Source organism: Stigmatopora argus, chromosome 15 (assembly GCF_051989625.1).
Source record: "Stigmatopora argus isolate UIUO_Sarg chromosome 15, RoL_Sarg_1.0, whole genome shotgun sequence".
Lineage (NCBI taxonomy): Eukaryota > Metazoa > Chordata > Actinopteri > Syngnathiformes > Syngnathidae > Stigmatopora > Stigmatopora argus.
In genome coordinates, this window is record NC_135401.1 from 16,150,929 (window position 1) to 16,164,956 (window position 14,028).

General features: G+C 41.9%; 1 protein-coding gene across 5 annotated transcripts in view; it reads left to right on the forward strand.

Annotated features, from left to right (window-relative positions):
* dicer1 (dicer 1, ribonuclease type III) overlaps nt 1-1,979 on the forward strand; it is a 190,598-nt gene extending 188,619 nt beyond the window's left edge. For all 5 annotated transcript variants that reach the window (XM_077620450.1, XM_077620449.1, XM_077620452.1 and 2 more), the window contains one exon: nt 364-1,979. In XM_077620450.1, the coding sequence (XP_077476576.1) occupies nt 364-529 (166 nt within the window). In that variant the 3' untranslated portion in view covers nt 530-1,979. The remainder of the gene's footprint in view (nt 1-363) is intronic.
* The last annotated feature ends 12,049 nt before the right edge of the window (nt 1,980-14,028 follow it).

Here is a 14,028-nt window from a genome sequence, read left to right on the forward strand (position 1 = left end):
TTCTGCTCCTACAGAAACAACATTAAAACCAAAAAATATATTTCTTTACCCCATTTTCCATCTTCAAACATTTTTGAAAACCCTCCAGAAGCCACTAGGGCACCGCTAAAGAGCGGCATGTAGCTCCAGATTCTAGGATTGCCACCCCCCGACGTATTCAATAAACTCGCTGACTGAACATCCACAATGACTGTTGATTCCCTAAATTTTGAGGGAGGTTGTACTACAATTTGGGGCATGGTCTGTTAAATCAACTTTGGATCATCAAATTTGTGTACACCGCTACCTTAGTTTAATATTAAAATGTGCTGATAAGACAATATTTATGTTATCCCAAGTGTGTAAACTGCCATTTGTGTGTAGCCCTGCAGAAAGAACTTACGATGGGAAGGTCCGGGTGACTGTGGAGGTCGTCGGAAAGGGAAAATTTAAAGGAGTCGGACGCAGCTACCGTATTGCCAAGTCAGCAGCAGCCAGACGAGCGCTGCGCAGCCTCAAAGCCAATCAACCTCAGGTTCAAAATAACTGAGCTCCTCTCAGCGTAAAGCATCTACACTATTGATTTCATATGGGGAAAAACTCAATTTGCTGTCTGTGGTTTTGTTTGTTACATTAAGTGATGAAAATCTGAGGAAGCCATGAAACACTGTATGCAGATGCAACATTAAGCAACGTTTTCATTAGTCAGGTTGCAATGTTTATCGTATTTTTCCCCCAAACCTCATTAATATGAGGTAAATACCTGTTATGTAATCACATTGTAAATACTTCAATCAAACTGTAAATTAACATGCTTAAAGGAAAGATAAACAATCTAGAAAAAAACAAATGTTTTCCTCAGACTGCTCTTTTGACAGTTGGTTTTAAAGTGTTAAAACATGGTGGTAGCACACACAGTATACCAGATTACATTGGAGAATACACACACATTGAGGTTGGAAATTTTCCTTGAAATTGTGTTTGTAAAGATTATGACACTTAATCTTTAATGGTCTGTAATTTTGAGAGTTTTATGGTCATATTGACACAAAAAAATATAGATAAGAAACTGTTTAAAAATCTAAAATAGTTTTGAATGCAGACAGTTCATCTGTATACCGTGCAAAAAAAACATAGGAATATATAGATTCCCAGTTGCTGTAATTTAAATCACAATTGGGGGCATGTTCTCATCTAAAACTGTATGAACTGGATTTCTTCTTAGTTTTAATTATTTTGTATATGACGGTGACATGAAATCTTGTGGCATTATTTTCGTTTTTAGGTTGAAAGATATTTTCATACTAATTAGATATTACGTATCAATAACGTATTTGTTCTTTTCCAGTAATTGCTTTCTGCAAAATCATTTTTTAATGTAGGACAAGAGACAAACTACTGAATATCAATTTTACGGTGTTCTGAATATTTTTTTTACATTTTTGCAGGTTTCACACATTAAGTACCCATGTTCCAGGGTAGGGAGGATTTATTACATGCAAGTGTAATTAATTCCCTGTTTTCTATCCAAATGTAGTTGCAGCTGTTTTGAAACAACTAGCTTAACGTTAACAATGGGAAATATAGCTATTAAACCATTTATTTTATTTGTCATTGCAGATTGTTAATTTATTTTTTTGTCTAAATTGTCTGGTGTTATTTTCTTATTCATTAATTTTCACCTCAATACCTCAGTTAATTGCTTGCATATTTGGCTTTTTCTTTTTTTTGGGTGCTCTTGTTTTATATAAAGCTTGAAATTGTAATCTTTTTGCACTCTAACTGTAATACCTCTTAATTTGATGTATAATGCTATATGGAATGGCTTTTTATTTTTAGGTCATATTTTTGTTAGTTATTATATTGTGTGTCAGTATCAGTATGTTGTTCTCTTCCACAGTTGTGATTGAGACTAGAAAGTTGGGTAGGAGCTGAGAGTTTCTTTAGGTTGCGAATTATATTTATCTGATTTAAAATAAAATAAAAACAGTTTAATTTGATGGTCTGTAAACTTATGAAAGTAATCCGATTCCACCCACAATCAGAGTGAACAGATTGCAAATCTACCAATGTAATTTTTTAAGCTCTCAATAAACTCATTGGCTGCTATTGATGGCATTAAACATCAAATCCACGTCAATCCAAATACACTTCCAATCCACTGGACATCTAGCACCATCAATGGCACTGAAACATCAGCTTTTAGACCTCTTCCTCCCCTCTCGGTTTAAGTGAGATGGAAGTTTTGTCTTTGTCATGAACAGGCAATGCATTAATAAATCGATTCCTGCCAGGGTTAGGTAATTAATAGTTATCTGAGGTTGTTCTCTGAAATTGCATCATACAAACCACTGTTTATTATACATCAGCAGAGCTGCAATCTTCACTGGAATTTCCGGAGTTTACCCGGACAAGTTACGCAAACTCCGGGACTCCTTTTTGTTCCCCAAGGTGGCGGCGCCTGCACGAGCAGTGGTCAGAGGCTCTGTCTACTTGGGTACACGGTCCATTGGTCGCCGGTCGATTGGTCGCCGATCTTTTGGTCGCCCGGAAGGTTATTGATAATTACCATTTAAATCGTTGCTCAAATTCCCTAAATACAAACTGCGAATTACTATTTAGTCATACTTAATGCCCTAGTAATTATTAGGCTAAAGAAAAGCTCCAAATTTCCCGGACTTTTATTGTTTTTTGTTGGAGAACTTGTAAGACCCTGACTGACGTAGCTTCTTAAAGGGACAACGCATGTACATACAAACTCTTGTACACTCACACGTCGGCCCAGTGAAACTGCTCATGCCCATTGTTGGCTTTTATTGATGCGTAGATCGTGTTATTTTACCTTGTTTTGTCGCCGGTCTTTTGGTCGCCCGTTGTCGCGGTCCGGGCGACCAAAAGACCGCGACCAAAAGACCGGCGACCAAAAGACTGCGACCAAAAGACCGGCACCCATTCGACCGCACACGGTCTACTTGTGCATTCTTTTTGTGTTTTGTGTGTCTTGTCGCAAGTTAATAACTGTCAACCTCGGCCAATTGCTCCCCTTATTAATGATTGCAATTCCCATTAATTAAGCGATTTAAAAAAAATGTACAAATGCACATTGGGTGCACATAAAAGTCTAAAATATTCCCAAAGTGCTCGGCTTTCTGACGTGACGTTTTCGTCTTCTACCAGTGACTGAGACAATCCTTATTAGAGCCGAAATTGGGTAAAACGAGATAAGTTTTACAAAAAACACACTAAAATCCCGTACAAAAGTTGATATACGGCATACACAATTTGAAATGACCAAAAACCGTATACATTACGGAAAAAACTTATAAGTTGACAGGTATGCAAGTTATTTGCAAAACCGGACTTTAAATTCAGCTATAACTGTTTGGACTTATAAAACATCGGTTACCAGCAGCAAATTAAGATTTCCAGCTACTTTCACCGGGAACACAGCATACCGGAGGAGATCGCGACACTAGAGGCAGCCCAGCCCCATGGTTTGTTATCGGGTCTGATCGAAGGCGTTGGGAAAGAAAACAGAAGCGAGGCTGTCGAGTGGGCCTGTTGTATAAGCTCAGGAAACAACTACTCAAACCGCAGCTCCCTAGCATATACCTCTCCAACGTCAGATCCATTGTAAACAAAACAAACACTTTGTTACTAGAGCTCGCTGCTAATTGCTACATTCGCAAATGCTACATGCTAATAATCACAGAGACGTGGCTACACCCACTAATACCCAAGGCTATGGTGCAGCTAGCAGGCCGCACGCTACACAGATCATACAGCATGTTCGGCTCAGGGAAAAAAAGAAGTGGTAGGCTTTACATTTATGTGAATGAGGGACGGTGTAACAATAGCACTGTTCTGGTTAGACACTGTTCCCCAGAGATAGAATTCATGTCGGTGAGATGCAGACGCTTCTTTCTGCCCAGAGAGATTGCCGTTGTTAGCATCACTGCTGTTTACATCCCACCGGACGCTAAGGTAAGTAACGCTCTCTCCCTACTAATGGACACAATAAACAATCACCAGAACACCTACCCAAGTACCACGCACATAATTGCAGGAGATTTTAATCAGACAAATCTCAAAACTGTTATGCCAACATTTTACCAGCATGTGAAATTTCCTAAAAAAAAGAGGGTAAAACTCTGGATCATGTTTGCTCGAACATCAAAGGTGCATACAGAATCATATCTCGCTCACACTTGGTACAGTCAGATCACGTGTCTTTGTTCTTGGCCCCAGCTTACACTCCCTTTAGCCGACAATCAGCCACAAAGGCAAACCATTATCACATGGCCTGACGACACCATCCCCCGACTCCAAGACCGCTTTGAATAGACACTGGGAAACTTTCCACCACAATATGGGAACCTTTACAGACTTTACTGTACTTTACTTTACTTTTAACCTTTACTGTCTTACACAAAGTAGTGCATGTCTAAGGTCACTGTCCAGGTGTACCCAAACCGGAAACCGTTGATGACCACCCAGGTCCGATTACTCCTTCGGGCATGAGAAGCAGCCTTTAGATCCGGCGACAGGGCACTTTACGGAAGACGCATTAAGGCTGCCAAAGCAGACTACAAGGGGAAGTTAGTAGGACAACTTGACGAGCCCCGAATGATGTGGCAGAGCATACGGGCCATCACCAACTACAAGGGCCGAGCTGCGACTCCTGAGGACTCAGTTGCGGCACTGGCAGAGGACCTAAAGAACGTTTTTGGACCGCTTTGAGTCCCACACCCATCACCGAGTATCACCACCTCAACCTCCAGTACATCCCACACCAAGCTTGGGAAGAAGCTTCACCCCACTCACTGTGGAGGTAGTGGATGTGAGACGTGTGCTCCGTGCAGTCAACCCCAGGAAGGCCACAGGACCGGATGGAATACCAGGAAAAGTTCTTATGGATTGTGCTGACCAACTAGCATCAGTTTTTACAGACATTTTCAACCTTTCACTAGAACAGGCCTCCGTCTCAGCCTGTCTAAAATCAGCCACCATCATCCCGGTACCCAAGAAGACACCTGCTAACAATCTGGGCGACTACCGCCCAGTAGCTCTCACACCAATCATCACTAAGTGCTTTTAAACATTGGTACTAAAACACATCAAAGCCTGCCTCCCTCTCATCCACGACCTGCATCAGTTCGCTTATCGTCTGAATAGATCCACCAAAGATGCAATAACCACCGCCCTCCACGCTGCACTAAGCCACCTTGAGAAAAGAGGGAGCTATGTCAGAATGCTTTTCATCGACTACAGCTCAGCTTTTAACACAATAAGACCGGACATTCTTATCCCCAAGTTGGCCAACCTGAGGCTCCCACCTTCCACATTCTCCTGGAATAAGGACTTTCTGGTCAACCGACCCCAGCACGTGAAGCTGGGTCGCCACCTCTCATCTGCCCGAACGCTCAGCACCGGCTTGCCCCAAGGCTGTATGCTGAGTCCACCACTCTACCCGCTCTACACATGACTGCAGACCCACGGACCCTGAGAACATCATTGTGAAATTTGCAGACGATACAATGGTGGTGGGGATGATCACAAGGAAGAAAGAGACGGCCTACAGCAACTTGGTGCTGAATGTCTCCAAAACCAGATTACTCATCCTGGACTCATCAAAAGATCATCAACTGCTCCCTACCTACCCTGTCCAGAATCTACAATCCCGGTCCCTTAGAAGGGCAGAGAGCATAATAAAGGACAATACGCATCTAGCCTTCCACTAACTCAACCCGCTGCCATATGGAAGGTGCTCCAGAGTCATGATAGCCAAGACCAACAGACTCGAGGACAATTTATTCGTAAGCGCTTGAGTTCTGCACCTAGGACCTAATCAAGACATTACTGCTACTTATACTACTTATTTATTCTGTTGACCACTTATTTATATGTTACTATGTATTGATTATTTATTTATCATTAGTATATATTGATTATCTATGTGTTTGGGTGTTTGTTCGTTGTTGAGTCCAAAGACTCAGCGAGTGGTGCTCTCAACAACTTGGCGCTGAACGTCTCCAAAACCATGGAATTCATCCTGAACTTCAGACGGAACACGGCCGCTCCACTCTGCTGATCTCACTTGGACTCATTTATTTATTTATTATTTATTGATTATTTATTTGCCTGTTGTTGTTATTTGTGCACTACATGGTGAAAGCTTTAAATCTCGTTATACAATGACAATAAAAGCATTCAATTCAATTCTTGGCAACCGGAAATCCCCCAAAAATGGTCACTTAAATTATTTTTGGGAAGCAACCATTTCGGAAAAGTACCAAATTTCCAATTTAAATGCCTCAAAATTCACACCATCACTACGGCTTCCGCATCTTTCTTCCGCATTTGATTCAACTGCACTGTAAACCAGATTAATTCGGTAACACAAGTGTGTTGTGAATCATCCGAATTACAAGTTATGACAAATGATTCACCTACAGACTTGGTGAAAAGTAGACCGCTACAGACACTTCCTGGTTGTACTGCTCCTGTGAAATTTTTTATTTAATTTGTTTACGTGCCGGCAACACCCTCTCGGAACACAAAAAGAAAAGATTTTGAAGGTTTAGCTGCATGATTGTACATTTGTTATTATGAAATAAAACAAAATTCCGCTTTGATTTTGTTTTGTTTTATTTCGAACCATCGAAAGAATCGAGATATTTCGACATTAGAAGCAATATGGCTGCCACAACATCTGAAAACTTCTGGTTAGAAAATTGTAATTTCTGTCAATAAAAAGCATCAGGTTCTCATCAAGAAAAACATTTATTTTTCAAATTTAATAATTTGATATTTTGAATTTACAAAGACAAGCATATTAACTTCCTTAACATATTGACCCAAATAATGTGCAATCCAGCAGACGATCCTTTCGATTCATACAGTATCTCAGAAATTCAGTGTGCGATGACTTTTCTTAAGATTTTCCCTTCAAAGTAACACATTTGTATTCCCTATTAAAACCATGAATATGGATGTGAAAATTATTAATCAGGGGGCGTCTTATATGTGAGAAAGTGTAAAATTCAATGACTTAAAGGCAATTTTAAATACCCTTCTATTATCCTTTTTTATTTATAATTAATTTTCATGCTAGAATTGCTTTCTAATTGGCACTCCCAACACTTCGCTGGTCTCCTATTTGCTAGCATTAAACTGCATCTCCATGATCTAGTGATATGATTTGTGTCTCGATCTTGATTAAATGGATACTACTCTTTAAGACGATTGCAATTTTTGTAGATCACTTTGGAAAATCTAATCAAAGTCGGCATAAAATAACTAATTAAATCAAATAGTGTGCTTTCGACAACTCCTGCACAATCCTAACTGACTATAAATCAGGGGTCTCAAACTCGCGGCCCGCGGGCCAACTGCGGCCCCCGGGACAATAATTTGCGGCCCCCGTCTTAATATGAAAGATTAATGTTCATGCGGCCCGCAAGATTGATAGAATGGCACTTGTTGTGTTCGGAGCTGAATGAACCAGTCACGGTGAGATATACGGCTCTGGAGGGCGGGACATCGGCCGGGCTGTCCAGTGCCTCGCTCACTCACTCATTCATTCCTCCAATCAGCTGGGCGGAGGAGAAGACGTGAAGCCGATCACTCCGCTCGGCGCGCACAGTCCTCCGCTGCTCTCAGCATAGAACTGAATGAGGCGCTATGATCCGTGATCCAGCCTGTCTGTAGCCATTTCCGCGAGTGAAACTGAAACTTAACGGTAAGTGCGTTAACATGACACTTGAGGAATTCAGAGAACTGCCGTAATCCAATACGTTCGGAGAGCGAAAGTGCACATGCGCCACAGACCCGCGCGATTGAAAGTTAAAGTTCAACCCGAGACTCATTCCAAGTGGAAACACATATTACAGAGCCCCAGAGATGTCTCTTTCAAAGCCTGCCGTGAAGAGAAAGGTCGGTGATGAGCACAGACAGTTTCAAGAAAAGTGGGGAGTGCAATATTTCTTTGTTGAGCACAGGGGCACCCCGACGTGTCTCATTTGCACTGAAAAAGTTGCGGTGCACAAGGAATACAACTTGAGACGTCATTATACTACAAGTCTTGCTGAGGAGTACGAAAAATACCAGGCAGATGAGTGAGCCAACCAGGTTGCCAGTCTTAAAACACGTCTTCTGAGGCAACAGGATTTCTTCAAGAAGGCTACCAAAGACAGTAATGCAGCAGTCGAAGCTAGCTACGCCGTTTGTGAGTTGATTGCTAAAGCAGGAAAGCCATTCACAGAAGGTGAATTTATCAAAAAGTGCATATTACAGGCTGCACATTTTGTCTGTCCAGAAAAGAAAAGTCAGTTCAACCACATCAGCCTTTCTGCCAACACCGTGGCAGAGCACATTTCTGACCTGTCAAGTGACATTTATGATCAACTGTGTGAGAAAGCATAATGTTTCAGTGTATATTCAGTGGCTCTTGATGAGACCACAGACATCACAGCCACTGCCCAGCTCGCAATATATGTCCGTGGTGTTGATGACAATTTTGAAGTGATGGAGGAGTTGCTCACAGTAATTCCAATGCATGGCAGACCACTGCTAAGGAAATATTTCACCAGCTGTGTGATGCCATTGAGAATGTCAGTTTGCCATGGAAGAGCTTTGTTGGAATAACAACCGATGGAGCCCCATCAATGACAGGGAGGAAGAATGGACTGGTAGAACTTGTTCAAAAAAAACTGGAAGAGGAGGGTGTGGAGGAGGCCATAGCTCTGCACTACATTATCCATCAGCAGGCCCTTTGCAGCAGATGCCTGAAGTTTGACAATGTGATGTCTGTCGTTGTGAAATGCATCAACCAAATCAGATCCAGGGGCTTAAAGCACAGAAGGTTCCATGCTTTTTTAGAGGAAATGGAGTCAGAATATGGGGATGTGCTCTACTTCACTGAGGTTTATTTCATTATTTTTTGTTAAAAAATAAAGATATTTGATAACGTTGGAATGTTTTATCAGCGCTTTTCTTGTGGAAATCCTGATGCGCCCCAGTCTCACATAGACTCTGCCTCTTGCGGCCCCCAGGTAAATTGAGTTTGAGACCCCTGCTATAAATGGAGTAGTAACATTCTTGAAAATGAGGATGAACTCAGAAATCTGTCTCCACTCATCGATCAACATCACTTTCCTCAGAGCTTCTTTACACGTATTTTCCTCTGGTTTGGTTCTTGTTTAGCTTCCTAATTCTTCTATGTTTCTTTAATTTCCTCTCATTATTGGATTGGATTGGATAACTTTATTCATCCCGCATTCTGGAAATTTTGTTGTCACAGCAAGAGAGTGAGAATGCAGATATAGGAAAGGCATTTTAGACATAAATAGATAAGTAATAAGTAAGTTAATAAATAAAATAAATACATGAATAAATATATAAATAAGCGTGTTATTGAATATATATATATATATATATATATATATATATATATATATATATATATATATATACACATATACACATATATACACATATACACATATATACATATAGATATACACATATACCAGTGGCGGTCGGTGCATTTTCTCGTAGCGCCCTCAACGTATCAATCCAACCCTCAAAAACTATTTTATGGCTATAAAACCTCTACTGCAGCTAGAGCTGCGACACATAAAAAATAATCAATAAATCAATTCACAAAAATGGGGTAAAATCCACTTCCGAGCAGGATTTCATGATTAAATACAAATACTGGAGCTTTTCACTCGTTAAAACCAGGCCAGGAGGGCGATTTTCCCGGGAAAAGACAGCGATAAAGGTCAATGGCGTACGGGCAAACATTGCCTGAAAATGGGGTAAAATCCAGCCGAAAACAGCATTTATTGATTCAAAACAAATACTAGAGCTTTTTAGACATCAGAACCGGGCCCGGAGTATCATTTCCCCGGTAAAAAGACAGCGATGAACGTCGATACGTCCATACGTGAAATGACAAAAATGCACTAAAATTAGGTCAAATCCACTTCCTAGCAGCATTTATTGACTGAATACAAATACTGGAGCTTTTGAGACATTACAAATAGGCCAGGGGGGTGATTTCCTCGGGAAAAGACAGCGATGGACGTCCATGGTGAAATGGCAAAAAATAAACTGGGATAAAATCCACATCCTAGCAGCATTTAGTGATTAAATACAAACACTGGAGCTTAAATACAAACACTGGAGCTTTTCAGATATGAGAACCAGGCCCACAATTGAAATATTATTTAGGAATATAGCCATATTTTACTCACCAAAAATTCTTTTTAACTGTACATAATATCCATCCTCCTTTCTTTCTTCCTTCTTTCCTATCGCCATCGAAGCTAATGATAGAAGTTGAGCCTGTCCTGTCATATTTCTGGCATAGTCCTTTTTGAAAATGGCTTTAAATCAAAACAACAATATTCTATTTGCTTGTGGAGCTAAGTTAGCGCACTGAAAGTACCGCACACACCATTTTCCCGGCTGTAACAGGCTTGCTAGCTTCGGAGTTGACCGCCCTTTCTTAATGATGTCCATTTTTTTTCTGGAAAAGTCCGTCAGGAAAATAGCTTTGTGAAAGAAATCTGCAACAGAATCCATTTGTTTTTGCCACTGTCGGCCATTGTGGGTGGAGTTTGCGATCTCTGGCTTGTTTGGCCCGCCTACTAGCCAATCATAGTTGCTGAAAGCAATGACATGTCCCAGCCAGCAAAATGCCAACGCCTATGAAAAATCATTGTGGGGTTGCCAATTTGAAATCTGATTGGTTAAAAGCAACAGTCTTGTTTAATGCAGAAGACCCCGCAGAACTGATTTTGAAGGCTTTGAGGCAGATCTGATCTGGACACAAATAATGGCTGAAAAGTGATTGGTTAAATCAGGGGTCCCCAAACTTTTTCCTGTGAGGGCCACATAACCTTTCCCTTCTCTGATGGGGGGCCGGTGTCAGTTTGTATAAGAAAAAGTGTGACGATCGTAGGGGAGCTTAAAAAATTTATTCTTTTCCAGAAAGCCACACATAACCAAATAACCCTTTCCAGGTTCTTTACAGAAAAAAAGTCAGAAAACCAATAATAACACTATTAATGAAATAAATAATAACTAAATAACCCTCTGAGTTCTTCACAGAAAAAAACAGGAAATAAATAACACTATTTATGAAATAAATAATAACTAAATAACTCTCTGGTTCTTCATAGAAAAAAAAGCCATGGAACATTAACTTTCTGTTGTGCCATGCACAATCTTAACAGATAAAAGTTCAGCTCAGTTGTCAGAGCAGAATCTCTCTCACGTCAACACTGCAGCACAGTGCTTGCTGGTGAATTAGGCAGTGGACTCGTAGCGGGGCGGTGAGACCCCTTTTTTCCAACTCCCGGTTCATGCGTCCCATTAGACCGTGAGTTTCACCCACCATGCTAGGAGCCCCGTCAGTCGTGATGCTAGCTAGCTTTGACCAGTCCAGGTCCAACTTCTCCATGGTTTGGCACACTTTGTCAAAAATATCCTCTCCCGTTGTAGTCCCTTTGAGACTTTGGAGGGCTGCCAGATCCTTGCATATCTCAAAGTTTGCGCTAACTCCACGAATCAAAATGAGCAGTTGCGCTGTGTCTTGCACGTCCGTGCTTTCATCCAGCGCTAATGAAAAAAAGTCAAATTATTTCGTCTTCTGCTGCAGCTGGGCATATACATTACTCCCGATTTCTTCAACGCGTCTGGTGATTGTACTCGCCGACAGACTTACGGCATTAAATGCATCTTTCTTCTCGGGACACACCTCCTCCGCGACAGCATCCATACATTTCTTAACAAACTCTCCGTCAGTGAAAGCCTTACCGCTGCTTGCTATCAGTTTAGCAACTCGAAAGCTGGCCCGAACGGATGCCTGGTTCAGCTGAGCTTGGCGTACAAATGTATTCTGCTGAGACAGTAGATCACTTTTTCACTTTGAGTTTGTATGCTCGTATTTGGCCTTGCAAGCTATCGTACTTGTCTTTGTGACGGGATTCATAGTGTCGGCAAAGATTGTATTCTTTGAATACCGCCACCGTCTCTTGACAGATGAGACAAACAGCCTTTTCTTTGCATTGAAGAAAAAAATAATCGTTTGTCCACTCCAGGTTAAATACCCTGCATTCTGAATCAATTTTTCTCTTACCTAACTTTTTCGCCATTATTCCGTTCTCTCTTTGACAGGGCGGGGCCTAGGATTTTTCGGGAATTTTTTTTTTTTTCCAAATAGGTAATAAATCCGATAGCATCTCTGGTATTGTTCAGAGGGCCGGGCCAAATGTGCTGACGGGCCGTATCCGGCCCGCGGGCCGTAGTTTGGTGACCCCTGGGTTAAATGCTTCAATATGAAAACACACATCTGGAAGCAGTGCAACCAGGGGGGAAAGCAATGAAATGAAGCTAACAGGCAATTTGGAATTATTTAATAAGTATTGATGGACAACAGTGGCGGGCCGTCAGGGCCTTCAAGGCCTTCTGTGCTGGCCTAAGAAATATCTGAATCATATATTATATTTTGTCCATCAATACTTATTGAATAATTCCAAATTGTCTGTCAGCTTCCATTGACTTTGATTTGCTTTGTCCTTTTTGCTTTTGCTTTGTTGTTCTGCGGCCTTTGACTGTACTGTCTAACTTATACCTATGCCTTTTCTTGCTACATATACATATACATGTACATATACATATATATATATATATAATATATACACATACATACACACATGTACATGTATACATACGGTAGGTCTCAACACAGCCATTTGTTTTGATAAAGAGCCAGACAGCTGATGGAAGGAAGGATCTGCGGAAGCGCTCCTTCCTGCAATGAGGGTGCAGCAGTCTACTGCTAAAAGAGCTTCAAAGGGACTCCACAGACTCATGCAGGGGGTGGGAGGTAATGTCCATGGTGGACATTATCCTGGTCAGTATCCTCCGCTCTCCCACTTCCTCCACAGAGTCCAAAGGACAGCCCAGAACAGAGCTGGCCCTCCTGACCAGCTTATTCAGCCTGTTCCTGTCCCTCTCCGTGCTCCCGCATCCCCAACAGACCACTGCATAAAACACTGTAGATGCCACCACAGTGTCGTAAAAAATCCTCAGCAGTGTCCTGCACACTCCAAAGGACCGTAGTCTCCTCGGTAAGTAGAGGCCACTCTGGCCCCTTTTATAAGAGGCATCTATGTTTGTGGACCAGTCTAGTTTGTTGTTGAGGTGAACACCCAGGTACTTAAAATTCTCCACGATTTCAATGTCTGTACCCTGGATGGGATGTTCACCTGAGTGGTTTGTTGAGGATTCCTCCGAAAATCGATGACCATTTCTTTTGTCTTACTGGTGTTGATGTAGAGGTGGTTTTGCCTACACCAGTCAACAAAGGCTGTGATGACTCCCCTTGTACTCCAGGTCGTTCCTGTCCTTCACTCTTCCAACAATAGCAGTGTCGTCAGAGAACTTCTGGAGGTGGCAGGTGTCTGTATTATTTCTGAAGTCTGATGTGTAGAGGGAGTGGGGAGAGCACTGTGCCTTGTGGGGCCCCCGCGCTGCAAGCTACCACATCCGACGTACAGTCCTGGAGTCTCACATATTGTGGTCTGTCAGTGAGGAAGTCTCTATGATCGATGCGGCTAGGTGGTTCCTTACTCCAGCCTCTTCCAGTTTCCCACTCAGTAGGACCGGCTGAATTGTTTTGAACGCACTGGAGAGGTCAAAAAACATCATTCTCACCGTGCTTCCCGTGTTGTCCAGGTGTGAAAGAGACACGTGCATCAGGTTGGTGGTAGCATCTTCCACACCAATGCCTAGGCAAACTGCAGAGGGTCCAGCTCTGCATTCATCAGGGGGCTGAGGTGTTTGAGGATGATTCTCTCCAATGTCTTGATCAGATGAGAGGTTAATGCTACCGGCCTGAAGTGGTTTGGCTCCCTGGGGTTTGCAGTCTTTGGAACTGGGACCACACAGGAAGTTTTCCACAAGGTGGGGACCTTCTGCAGACTGAGGCTGAGGTTGAAAATATGCAGAATCACTTTGCCAAGCTGATCCGCACAG